This window comes from Hydra vulgaris, chromosome 10 (genome assembly GCF_038396675.1).
Source record: "Hydra vulgaris chromosome 10, alternate assembly HydraT2T_AEP".
Lineage (NCBI taxonomy): Eukaryota > Metazoa > Cnidaria > Hydrozoa > Anthoathecata > Hydridae > Hydra > Hydra vulgaris.
In genome coordinates this window covers 17,080,603-17,095,000 of record NC_088929.1, presented here as the reverse complement: position 1 = coordinate 17,095,000, position 14,398 = coordinate 17,080,603, and the positions used below count along the sequence as shown (strand labels likewise).

The 14,398-nt window shown below is 29.1% G+C and overlaps 1 protein-coding gene across 1 annotated transcript in view; it reads right to left on the bottom strand.

Moving 5' to 3' along the window:
• LOC136085817 (A disintegrin and metalloproteinase with thrombospondin motifs adt-1-like) overlaps positions 1-3,584 on the bottom strand; it is a 181,353-nt gene extending 177,769 nt beyond the window's left edge. The window contains exon 1 of the mRNA XM_065807389.1: positions 3,510-3,584. Within this exon, the coding sequence (XP_065663461.1) occupies positions 3,510-3,561 (52 nt within the window). The 5' untranslated portion in view covers positions 3,562-3,584. The remainder of the gene's footprint in view (positions 1-3,509) is intronic.
• Between the last annotated feature and the right edge of the window lie 10,814 nt (positions 3,585-14,398).

The window sequence follows — 14,398 nt, the reverse complement described above, 5'->3', positions numbered from 1 at the left end:
AGTTTACACATTGGCTGAAGAAGTCATACTTCCATGTACAAAAGAAATTGTTAGATTATTATTTGGAGAAGAAGTTGTAAAGAAGATAGATAATATATTTTTATCAAATACTACAGTCAAACGAAGGCTAACTGACATTTCATCAAATATTAAAAAAAATGTTATTAATGAAATTAAAGAATCATATATTTTTCTATTCAGTTGGATGAGTCCACAAATGTAAGTTTAATGGTACAATTAATTGTATTTTGTAGGTATATTCGTAATAATAAATTCAAAGAAGAACTTATGTTCTCTTCTTCTCTAGAAGCAACAACGAGAGCAGGTGATATTGTGAAAGTTATGAAACAGTTTTTCAATGACAGTCAATTACAATGAAAATATTTCTTAGGAATTACTACAGATGGAGCTCCTGCAATGATGGGCTGTAAGTCTGGATTTCAGACTAGGATAAAAGAAATTGCTCCTAATGTAGTTAGTGTACACTGTTTTATTCATAGACAGGCTTTGGCAACCAACACAATGCCAGGTAGTTTGAAAGCAATATTTTTTATCAATTAGTCAAATTAGTTAATCATACAAGATCTTCTGCTCTTAACACTAGACTTTTTACAAAATTTTGTTCTGACGCTGACGCTAAATTTTGTCCTGACGATATTTACAAAATTTTCTTCTGATGCTGAACACAATACGTTATTAATTTATACTTCAGTGCAATGGCTTTCTGCAGGAAATTTTTTGGTGAGATTTTTCAAATTTAGAAACGAAGTGAAATAATTTTTAAGCCAAATGAAATATGGACTGGTAGAATATTTTGAATTCGACGATTTTGAAATAACAACTGCTTATCTTGTGGACATTGTGGATCATTTTAACAAGTTAAATTTGCAACTACAAGGCAAAAATGCTAATGTCATTACACACTCGGATAAACTGAAGGCATTTATTGAAAAACTCGTAGTGTATAGACTAGAATTAATAATGGAAATTTGATAATGTTTCAAAATTTAAATAGCGTAATTGGAAATAACATGCTTATCGAAGTTATAAAGATAGAAATACTTTGTCACCAAGATAATTTGATTAATGAATTTGTTAACTATTTTTCAGATGTGAACCTTATAAGCAGTGAAGTAATTATATCACCATTTTCTTGTGATGCGAAAAATGTGAATGACGAAGGAAGCACAAGAACAATTTATAGAGTTAAAGAGTGATACCACTGCTTAGGATCACTTCAAAATAACACCATTAAATATCTTCTGGATGAAAATGAGTAATTCATATCCATTGTATTCAATTAATGCACTTGAAGCCCTTATTCCTCTTTCAACATCATATTTTTGCTAAGCAGGATTTTTAGCCATGTTATCTTTAAAAAACAAAAAAAGAAATAGACTTGAAATTGATGCAGATATTAGATGTGCTCTATTAAAAACTAACCCGAATTTTCAGATATTAAATGCTGGTAAGCAGTGTCAGAATTCACATTGACCTGTTTTTGTATCATATATTAACTAAGAAAACTATTTTTGGATCATAGATAGTCGATTCTTATAAAAAATACCTTGAATAAAATATTGTCCTGATGAATAAAAATTATATTGCTAAAATGTTCGCCTTGAGATGTTTTTTAAAAGCAAAGTGCCCATGGTGACTTTATGATATATAATTTGGGGAACGGGTTAGAAAAGGTTGGGAACCCCTGCTTTAGTTAGTCTTTTTTTTTTTGCATCTTTTTTTTTTTATTGTTTAACTGGAATAATAATTTCAGGCAAACTGTTAGAACTTCATCTCTCTTTCTATAAACTTGCTTTAAACAACTTTATATAGTTTTTTTGTACACTTTCTTATCTTGGTAAACGATAGTATTTGAGTAGGTCATTTGAATCTTTTAATTCAAAATTATTATAAGGAATAAAGCAAAAGCACAATAAAATTTAAGCATTCCAAAAAATTTAGCCAGAAAAAGTATAAATATTAGGATGTGGAGCACTTGTTGATACTTTATCAAACTGAGAAGCTAACATTTTAATTTTTTCCCTTCATTGTTAACATTAGTTTGCCGACCGTGTCAAATGAATTTGGCTAATAGCGTTTAATCCCGTAGTAATTAGTATTTTATTTATTAAATAGTCAGTGTGTCATTACGGCAGAGTGAATAGTGCGTAGAACATTTGAACGAAAAGCCTTGGTTCGAAATCTACCACTGAAGACTCTTTTTATGATTTATTTTATATTACAAAATAAAACACTTTTGAAGTTTTTAGATATTATATACATTAAATATGTAAACATATTATGCACTTTATCAAAAAAAAAAAAGATTTTAAAACAGCTTAAAATTCTAAAAACATCAAAAAACGAGAAGTTTTTTTTTTTACAACAAAGTTGAGTTCACGCAAGGAAAATGAGTATATAACATGTTAATATAGAGAATATAAAATTTATAGAACTATAAAGTTGTTTTGTTTTGCATTTTAAATAAAAAAACTTTAAAAATTTTTAATCGAGTGTGCAATAACGACAGAATTTAGAAAATCCTGAAATAATATTATACTCCGTATAAAATTGGAAGAGTCGACTCGAACGCAAATAACTGGAAATGCATCAGCCATTTTAGATCTGCACGTCGTAAGTTTTGTATTTTATATTTAATAATTATGAATTATTGAAATATCCTTGAATCTTCTATAATCATTATTAATATTGCAACTATTAAATATACTTTTATTTATAAATAGGCGGAAGAGTATTTTAGGAACCCCCTTTTGTATGTCCGTAAAAACGTTTTATAAAAAGCGAGTATTTTTGAAAACCATACCCTAACCAAATTCTAACCCTGACCTATCGGACTAGACTTACGGTTAGGCTCAAAGTGTGGCTCAAGGTTTGGTTAGGGAATGGCTTTCAATAATTTAAACTTTATTTTTGGGCTCGGGATTAGAGAGTGGTTTTGAATAAAAGCTATGCGTAAAACGAGACTAATTTTTTACGGGCTGTCTAAAGGAAGTGCCTGAAATACACGTCCGCCATAAATAGTATGGACTTTTTTAATCTTTTCTTTTCTTTTTAAAACTTCTAAAGTTTTTAATGTTTATAATAACATATACTGTTTTGCAGTTAATGTTTTGAAATTGACAGAATGTTATTTTTATATTGACGCTAAAGGTAAGTTTTTTATATTTTTATTTTTATACATTGTATTTATTAGATTATACTATATTTATTGCACTGTATACTACTTATAAGTTAAGAAGCCTATCTCGATACGCTTCCATTAAAAATTTCGTATAGTAAATACTTAAAGAAATAGAAAACAAAAATAAAAAGAAAAAAGAGCGGTTTTAAAAATCAACACCAAAGAGACAAAATCAGCCAATAAGTTCAAATAAATTATTATTTACACGAAATTTTAATGTAAAGATTAAATACTTCCTAACTTTTCTAAATTATAACTTAAATAATTAAAGTGTATATATTAATTACTCTCAATAAAAACTGCTTACCAATTGATGACGTTAATAAGGAAGTAAAGTAGAAGCCAATCAAATACTTCATTTTTCCTCTTTTAAACTAATATAGACTGGATGTCATTAAATACAAGTGTAGTATTGAAATAGGGTATTCATTTTTAATTCCTTTTTTTTTAAAAATATATACCTTTTCCTGAAAATGTTTTGAGCTTATTTGTTTTATATGCTTTTTATTAATGGCAGTCTTTATAAAATAGTCTTTGATTGCAACTAGCGAGAAATTAATCATAGATAAACTGGCTAATAAATGAACAAAAAACGCTTTGTCTTGCTATAAATTCCTTACTTTAAACATAAGCAAGGCTATTGGTTGAAATTTGAAGTGAAGAATTGTTTAAACTTTAATCTCCGGAATAATAGAGAAATCTTTATTATTCTAGAGATTTAAAAATAGGAACAGAAACTTAATTAAATGCATTCTAGTTAAATTAATATTAGTTTAACCAGAATGCATTTAATGATAACTCCTTGTTTGTTTCCATCAGAAACATAAAGTTTTTAAAAATAATAAAAAAAAAAAATTGAAAATTATAAAATAAATAAGATTATTAAACTATTCTTAAAACTATCGATTTATATACTACTGTTAATACCATATATTTTTTATTGATAATATTTGAAAGAATAAATCCCTTTATATATTTTCTAATGTTTTTTGTTTGTTTCTTTTATTTATCAATTACTTACTTTCTTTTTTTGACTTCAAAATGTACCATTAATAACAATAAAAACAATATCAATATTAGTAACAATTATAAAAATAATAATGATAAGAAGCAATAACAATAATACTAATAATAAAAATGTCGATTGTTTAATAATAAAAATATCGACTGTTTAATAACAAAATTATCGATTGGTAGCGAAAGGAACGATTAATTGTGACTTTGGAGGGTTGTTTTAAATTTGAGGCACATAATTTCGTGCCTCTAATTATTACATTATAATATATACTTTCACTTTTACATTAAAAAACTTTTGCTGCTGTTAGTGAAAAATAGTAACATGATTATCAGCATGAAAACATTATCTCTATTTTAATTTAACTTAAAAGATTTGTGAAAAGGCACTAATCGTTTCTAAATAACAAAGTAAATGTAAATATAAAAAAGTATAATGAAGTTAATTATGTAACTAAAATTTATGAATTTTTCTAATGAACTTAAAAAGCAAATAGTCCCTTAAAAAACAGCATAAAATCAAATAAGTTAAAACTAAAGTTATTGTTATCCCCAACACACATCTAGTTTCACTTTTGGAATATAAAACTTGTATAGAAGCGTGTTTGTCACAATCCAGGCGTAAATTAAAAACGCGTGTATTTCCCGCACCGTTTTACTCAAGTACTTTTAAGCACGTACTTTTAAGGTATTAAAGTCAAATTTTACGCTTGTTTCATATTCTGTACAGATATTTACTATAATACAAAACTACGTTTCTGCGACAGTGAAATCATTATTATTTAACGGGTGTTTTTGGTAAATAGTAAGAGTTTATATCACGGAATGGAAACCAAACGCGTGTCTATTCAAGTTTTAATTCTGAAAGTGAACTTATTCTTTTAAAAGGCTTTTAACACGCAACAGAAACCAAGCGTTATTTTTTTCTGAGATATGCTGGCTAGGACAGGTCATAAAATAAGGAAATTATCTAATTCATACCAGTGAAAAAATAAGAAAGTCACTTTAATTGTACCAGCCAAATTCATTCACCCGTAAGTTGCTATCTGTATGTCTGTCTGAATATCTGGTGCGGTGTTGTCTCACCTGTAAGTTGCTATTTGTATGTTTGTGTTCTGCCTGAACGTTTGGTGCGGTATTAATTCACCTGTAAGTTACTTTAAATATGTATGTTTGTGCTTTGTCTGAACCTCTGGCGAGGTGTTTACTCACACGTAAGTTACTATATGTATGCATTTTTTTCTGTTTAAATGTTTAGTTATATTTTGCTGTAGTGTGAGTTCATTAAGTAACTAGACACACCAACTATCAAATCTGCGCTCGCCTAATTCTCTAGTATTTTTATTGATGCAATGTTTTTCCTAATGCATTTCCAGAATATTGTGCCCGGTGTTTTGAGGTACTGTTTACAGGAAGCTACTCCTTTTAATTACTTTAGGTCAGGTCAGGTTCAGGATCACCACAATCACCTTGCTACTGGTAACTATGTAATCCAGTACTACCTGTTCCATGCCCAGCTGCCTTGTAGATTGTGTTTTTTAGGCAAAGACTAGGAGAAACAAACGCTAACTTAAAAATTCCCTTCTCTAGGGCTCTTGGTTGAGTAAAGACTAGAAATGGTGTTTTGTTAAAAAATATTCATCCTAAGTAGATATTTACTACATCCTGTTACAGCCTGTCTTTGTAAGAGACCACTTAGGCAAAGACTTTATGGGTAAGCAGAATAATTTTGCTGACCATTGCTGATTTTGCCTCGAATCACTTTTTCATCTATTACGCTGGCATAGAGGAAAACCTGTGTTACCTTGTTTCTTGCCTTACTTGATGAATACTAGATCTTCTTGACTCTTCTTATATGTTTTTAATTGTACCTTCTTGAAACTGACTATTCAACTCTTCCAGTTATCTCCTAATGAGGGTACAGCTCTAAAACTCAGTTTAATGGTTTTTAGGCCGGTTGGTCGTAAGGTTTCCTGAACTCTATTACCAGTACTTCATCTACTCTCTTACCAGTGCTATGTTTTGCATTTATGGTGTCCCTGTTCATGCTTTCGGTACAAATTGTTGAGGTTACATTTAAAGCGTTATGTTACGACTTAAGAATAATTAACAGAATTCCAAAATTTGTATTGCTCATTGCTTGGGACGCCGTGCTCTATCTATAAATGAGTCAATTTCTCTTTAAACTTAACTCATGCAAAAGTAACCCGCAATATTAGGCATAAAAAGTAATCTACATCACCTAAATGTTTGAATAACTCTTTCACTACTATTTGTGGTCTGCAAAGCAACCTTCCATCAGTTTAATCTTACCACTTATGCTAAGTTCACCAAATTTGCTTGTTCTAAGTGAGACTAATTTAAATTTTGCTATTCCTAATTCTAATCTCAGTGTTGATGAGTACTATCTTCTGATTTGCAAAAAATCCAATTGTCTCTTGCTTGGCACAAGGATATACATACGCATTAGTTCACTTATTTGCGTGAAATCAGGTTCGAATCTTTTCACTCTTTTTTTATGTGCTTCTGCTAAGCACCTCTTCACTCTTTCACTTTTCTCTTTGTTTTTTATCGTTTCTCCTTGTTTCCAAGAATGCACTCTTTTAAATGTAAATTCTGATTAAATTGACTAAGTCCTCTCTATTTACCCCTATGGCAATATTTTTTTATTGGTGACTTTAATGCTCATCACACTAAATGGCTTGACTCAAGCACCACCGACCACTTTAGCCTATAACTTCTACATTTCTCAATCTCTTACGAAGATAGTTAACTTTGTGACTCGTTTTCTATTATGTGTCTATTACGTTTTATGCTTTATTTATATTTTTTATGTTTTATTTATATTTTTTATGTTTTATTTATATTTTTATTAATATATTCTAGTACGTTTTACGTTTTATTACTACTTATGTTTCTATTACGTTTGATTTATGTCTGGTCTCTGATTCTAGCTTGTGTTTAGTATCTCTTTTTTCTCCTTTAGAAGGTTCTTACCATGCAATGATTTCATTACATTATTCATTTTGTAGTTCCTTTTCGAACTCACCCTATCATCGCATTCCTTACTAATAACCAAAAGCTGACTAGGTTTCTTTTAGTAATTTTCTTAGTGACAGTCCTTGGGCTAATGTCTTTTCCCTTTTGTTTCTTCTTATTGGTTCCAATTTAAGCCTTATTCTACTCCACGGTTTTTACCCTTTTGTGCAGCTGCGATATCTAATCGTATTTATTATTTTCATCCATTATTCTCAGTTTACTAAATTTTGTCTCTTATTTCAGAAGTTAGACATTAGAGACTTCTGGAAAATCTTCAACAGCATCGTTAACAAAGGAAAGTATAACATTCCATCTCTCGTTCATGTGACTAATCTTATTACATCTCCCAAGGATAAGACAAAACTATTTGCAAAGAACTTTTTTTCTATTTAAACTCTTAAATCTTATGATCATTCTCATCCTTGCATTTCAAATAAACCGATAGTTCATTGTTAGACATTCAAATCACTCCAGTTTCCGTTGCTAAAGTCATATCTCAATTAAACTCTTCTATGGCTTCTGGCCCAGACAGCATTCCTATCATAGCCTTACAAAACTGTTCTCTAGAAATCTCTTTAGTTCTCTCTAAACTATTTAATAAGTCCTTGACTGAGTTTTATTTTTATGCTTGCTGAAAATCTTTTGTTCCAATCTTTAAAAACTCCAGTTAACATACTGACTACTCCAATTATTGTCCGATCAGTCTTCTTTCTGGTATTAGCAACGCACTGAGTTTTTGATAAACAAGTTTCTCACATTCAATTTTGATTCAAATAACTTGCTGTCAGAAAATCGATATGGTTTTTGATCCTCTCGCTCTACAGCTAACTTGCTGTTTGCTGTGACTGAAAAATTTTGCTGTGCATTAAAAGAGGCTAGAGCTACTGCTCTTGACATATCTAAGACTTTCGACAATGCATGACATGCTTATTTTCTCCATAAGTTTTTTCCAAGTGGTGTATCTGGAAATGTTTTTGAAATTATCAACTGTTTTACCAAAGTCCTTCTCAAAGGTCAACACTCTTCTTAATTTCTAGTAACTTCTGAGGTACCTCAATATTCTATCCTTAGTCCGGTTATGTTTCTTACCTTCGTTATCTTCCCAACAACCTTACATCTAAAGAAGCTCTTTTTCTAGATGACTCAACTTTAAACTCCCGTCTTTACAAAAATTATTATTTTTTCAATCATTTTAAATAGGTAGCCAATCTTGAATCTGATTTCATTTCTGCAACTGACTGGGGCTCACAGTGACTTGCAAATTTTAACTCCTACAACTCAGTTACTTACTGAAAACACCTATCGCAATACTGTCGAAAATCCTTTATTAACGAATGGCAACCCTCTCACTGAATTCTCTTTTTTACGTCTTCTTAGCTAATAATGATTAATTTAGCAACATAAACCAAAAAATGTACTAAATATAAATTACATGGCAATTTAAATGTACTGTTTTGAATGTACTGTTTTGAAGTGTAACTTACTGATTCTGAAAAGAAACTTAGACTTTGTGTTAACTTTAATATCGTTTAAAAACTACAAGCACCTCTACTGTTAGTAAAAAGCTCATTCCATCAACCTGAAAAGAATATTGAAAAAATATTTTTGCTTTTATTTTTAGCAACAATTTAAAAATCTATAAATCTTGGAATTGCAAACTAATATTTTAAATTGGTGCTAACCATGCCAAAAAGTGCAGTTTTTATGCTTAAATTTAAATTTTTTTAATATATTTTAAAATGTTTATATCACATTTTCTAAAAACTAAAGTAGTCTAACTTGGAATTTGTTTAAGAGAAAGCAATTACGTAAAGTTATAAACAAAGAATATTATGCGCTTCAGCTTAAACAGTGCTTGTGGAGAACATCAATTATGACTTAGTAGTTTTTAAGGTGTTTGTGTTTTTAAAGTGTACCTAACTGTGAACAACTTAAACTTTGGTTTAAAGACTACTTGAATAAAAGAAAACACTGTAACCTATGAAAAAAGAAATCAAAAATACATTATAAGTTGCAGGATTCCCCAGGGATTAATCTTAAGACCATTATTGTTTCTAGAGTATGTAAATGACTTTCTTTTAGCATCTAGAAAAATTGTATCTTATGCTCTTTGCTGACGATTTCAATCTGTTTTATTCACGCAAAGGTATAAAAATTCTTTTTAAAATTTTTAATGAAGAATTATCTTAAGTAAATGAATGGTTTATCAGTAACCGCCTTTCACTAAATGTAGATAAAACTAAATTCATCCTGTTTCTCAAACCAAGTAAAGTTTATTATATTATGATTGTTGCACTTTTTCTAGTAATTCTTGTGGGTTTATTAAATAGTGAATAAAGTCTTTCTGATACATGACGTTAAAGAAATTATTTATATTTGTATTTAAATGAGACATGCTCAGGTCAAGGTTAAAATCACCTACAAAATAAATACTTTTATTTTCGTTTAATTTGTTTTTAATTATGTTCTTAATATTTTTTAACATTTATTCACAGCTATATTTTTTACTGCAACATTGCATGGGAAAGTACAAATTACATAAAACACCAAAAACTTTATAGTAAACAAAAGCATGCTTGTAGGATTGTACCACAATTAAATCACCTCCAGGCCTTAAATATTTATAAACTTAACATTTACCAAATATTACTTTTTATGTTTAAAATGACACTTCTCCAATTATATTTCAATCTTAATTTAGTGAAATGACTCACAAGTATCCAACAAAGTTTTCAGGGAATAACATTTTGTTCCGAAAATCAATTTAAAAATTAGTTCTTATTGAATTTAATATCAGGGACCTTTTTTATGGAAAAATTTTATTAAAAAGTTCAATAAAGAATAATAAAGAATAAAAAATCTTTTTCAAGTAAAATTTTAAATTTATAATCAATAATCTTTAAATTTTAACTCAGATTCTTACCCATCTTGCACAAATTCTTTGGGCCATATTTAGGCATTTAATGACTATATATTGGGCCAGTATTGGCCGCAGACATTGGGCAAATTTGGGGAGCGCAAATTGGAAAAATATTGGGGAGCACATATTGGGCCTTTATTGGGTAAATATCGGTAAGTTATTAGATAAGTTGCGGCTCCAGTATTGGGTCACAATAGTTTTAAAGTAGTTTATCACGGTCCAATATTGTTCAGCAAACTTCCAACACGGGCATAATATTGGAGAATAAATTATTAAATACTCATTGTCAGCATGCCATGAGTTTATTTGCAAATCTATTTGAAGCTGCATGCATAACTTCAAATATATTTAACAATTGATAATGTGATATTCGAAAGCCAATTTGGTTTACATTAAAGAAAGGTCATTATAAACATATAATTATGTATTATAATGATTAATGAATTAACCATTTAAATAAAAGAAAAGGCATATTATTATTATGATTGAAAAATCCATTATTCTGATACTTTATTTAAAGAACTTTATCTTTAATTATATCTAGTATTAATAAATACTAGCAGAAAACAACCCGTAAAACGGGTTATGGTTGGTCTGTTACATAATTAATTTATAGTGGGTGTTTTCCACAAGTTAAAGTTGCGAAACCTTACCTAATACCCTTTTAGAAAAACGCCTTCAAATTGAAAAAATTAAACCATCTGTAAAATTAAAATAAAAAGTATGTGGAGGTAAAATAATTTACCAATTATTTAACATTATTTGAGTAATTTACAACTGACACAGGTCATATCAGTGTAATGCAGAGGCATTTTCTTTGACATTACAAAGTTCAACACAACACGATTTTTGTTACTGACACAAAATAATAACACTTCATAATGCTGTAAATTGAAGAAAAATTAAAGATAAATTCTTGTTACATTTTTTATAACATGAACTTTAATAAATAAGATTAATATGAAGTAAACGTAAATGACACATGAGTTATTGATTTTTGGTATCCCCTTGATACATGTTTCTTTATAAAAGGAAATTGTCTTTAAAACGTTAAATGCACACAACTAAATAAATTTATTATAAATAATTTAGCAACTGTTTACAAATACGTTTTAAACAAAAAAAAGTTATTTTACAATCAAACATGTGTATAACAAAATTAAAAAAATATGTGAACTTTGATCTTTTATACTGCATTAAAACGTCATATGACAAACCTAAAACAAAAATTGTAGCAGATAAGTAGACTTAAAACAAAAAAAATACAATCAATTTAAAATTTTAATTAAAAAAAGACAAAAACAAATCAAATATACAACATATATGATAAAAAAAAAATCACTGAAGAATAAGCAGCAACAAAAAATTAGAGTTTTCTTACTGATAGAAGACATTTACAACCTTTTGGTTGCTGCTTTTTCTCTGGTGACACCCAACGACCCGTTATGGATGAGCCCATCATTTAAAGGACCGCTTATCCGTACCTCCATTACTACACACTTATTGAAGGACCTCTCAGAGAGAGGCCCTGGGTGTTGGGAGCAATAATTTCTGTACTTCTCAAATGTTAACGAATCTAAAATCACAAAAGCTCTCAAATGTTAACGACTCTAAAAGTACAAATCGAAGGATATAATAAAAATTAAAAACATTTGCATTTTTATTTAATCGAAATACAAATCATAACCTTGCCATTTTTACAGGATGAAAAGGATGCTAAAAGTATTAAAAAAAAAAAAAATAGGAGTAAATTAAAAAGGATTAAACTTCTGAAAACTTTTATTTTAATAAAAATATGAAAAAATGCGAACAGTTTTAAAACATCATAATTATATTAAAAAAATATTTTACCTATTGCACATATTTCTCCATAAAATATATATAAAATTTAAACACAGCCCTACTAGTTATGCTTCTACCAAGACAAAAAATATAAATCAATATAATCGATGAAATAATATAAAACGGATGAAGCGGAAGTTATTGGACAAATCCTAATTTCATTATTTAAGCATAATAACTAGTTTTTGTGGCTTATCTTTAGTTTTATCACAAAAACTGATTATTACTTGAGCATAATAATCAGTTTTTGTGGTAAAATGAGGTTAAATGCAGCCGGACGAGAATCTTTTCGAAAGCGACTAAAAATGTTTTTTGTAAATAAACCTATTATGAAAAAAAAAAAAATTCGCAAATCATTTTAAAAACAAAGGATTTGCTCAAAGTATAATATATGATAACCTAAAAAGACTTGAAACTGTTCAATCGTTTTCTGAAAGAAAGCACCCTTGTCGTCCGACATCCTGAACTAGAGAAAAGAAAGCCGAATTAACGAGACTTGTCAACAATCGAAAAGGGGTCAGTCAGAGAAAAATAGGTATTAAATTCGGTGTAAATCAATCAACAATTGGTCGTCAGTTAAAAAAAATGAATATTAAATATAGAAAACGTGAAAAGACTCCAAAATACACTATAGAACAACAAATAAAGGCATAGAAAAGAAGCAGGAAACTAGTTAACCAACTCTATAACTCAAAATCGCTTCTAGTCATCGATGACGAAAAATACTTTTGTTTTGCAGGAGACAACATGCATGGAAATTCTGGATACTACACAAACAACAAACAGACATGCCCAGAAAGTGTTCGTTTTATAGGAAAAGAGAAATTTCCAAAAAAATTATTAATGTGGATAGCCATATCTGACCGTGATATGTCCGAGCCATTGTTTCGCACTTCGAAGGCTGTGGCGATCAATTCATCAATTTATATTAATGAATGTTTAGAAAAACGACTTATTCCATTTATTTACAAGTATCATGGAGACTTTAACTATTTATTTTGGCCGGATTTAGCAAGTTCTCATTATTCTAAAGATTCTCTAAATTGGAGGGACCAATATGTCTATTACGTTGATAAAGAATCCAATCCCCCGAGTGTGCCTCAAGCACGACCAATTGAAAACTTTTGGGGACATTTGGCACAGAAGGTTTACGAGGGAGATTGACAAGCCTTAACAGAGCAAGTTTTGATTGATCGCATTAAACTAAAACTACAAGAAATTGATTTAAACTTTTTACAGTCGCATATGAAAAGCGTCAGAGCAAAATTGAGATCAACTGCATATGGTGGTGTTTTTTCATATAAAAAATAATATATTCTTATTAAAGGATAAATGCTTTAATTAAAAAAAAATATACTAGTAGTTTGTTTTTTTGTTTATAAATAAGTTATTGACATTTATATTTTGTCCGGTAACTTTCGCATCACCCGTTATGTATATATATATATATATATATATATATATATATATATATATATATATATATATATATATATATATATATATATATATATATGTATATATATATATATATATATATATATATATATATATATATATATATATATATATATATATATATATATATTTGGCCGGATCATAACTTAAAAAAATTTGGAAAATTTCTTCGGGAATTTCCAGTAATTGGCTCTCAAATACGCTGAATGCAATGCTGCAAACCGTTTTTCGCTACTACTTTGCTATACTTTGTATTTTTACCTTTGAAGTTTTCAAATAAATTAACTTAAAAACGCTCATTTGTTTCATAATTTATTGATTGAATTTGTAATAAAATTCAAATTATTTTAACAGTCAAAACAATATATCATTAGCAAACGTTGATTAGAAACTATACTTAAATGTTCTTAAATTCAGATTTTGTGTCAAAGTGAGGCATCAACTTGTGGCGCCTCAGTTGAACGCGAATATAGCCATAACCATTTTCATGACCATAAACTTTGGATGCTGATTCAGTCACAATTTTAATCACACGTTCAACACTTTGATTGTGACATGGAAATGGTTCAATGTCAATAACTATGTCTTCAACTGACGAAAGCCATGCCAATATTTGTACAATTAGAATATGTTTTGTCAGAACAGGTTCCAAGCGGGGCTGTGTTTGCCAATCAATTAGTTCTTCATAACTAGTCGCTCGAAATCGTATCTCAGGGAGTTAATATTTTCGATTTGGTATGTCATCTTCACGAGCACGAAGAATTCCCTTCAACGCAAGCTTAGGGATCATTTGACGGTTGTCTTTGAGCATAGCCAGAATAATGCTCTCGATATGAGCCGGGTAGCTATTGCGCTTCAAAACTTGCTGAACTATTATTCGATAACGCACAGGAAGAAATCGTGATGTTTCTATCATTTTATAA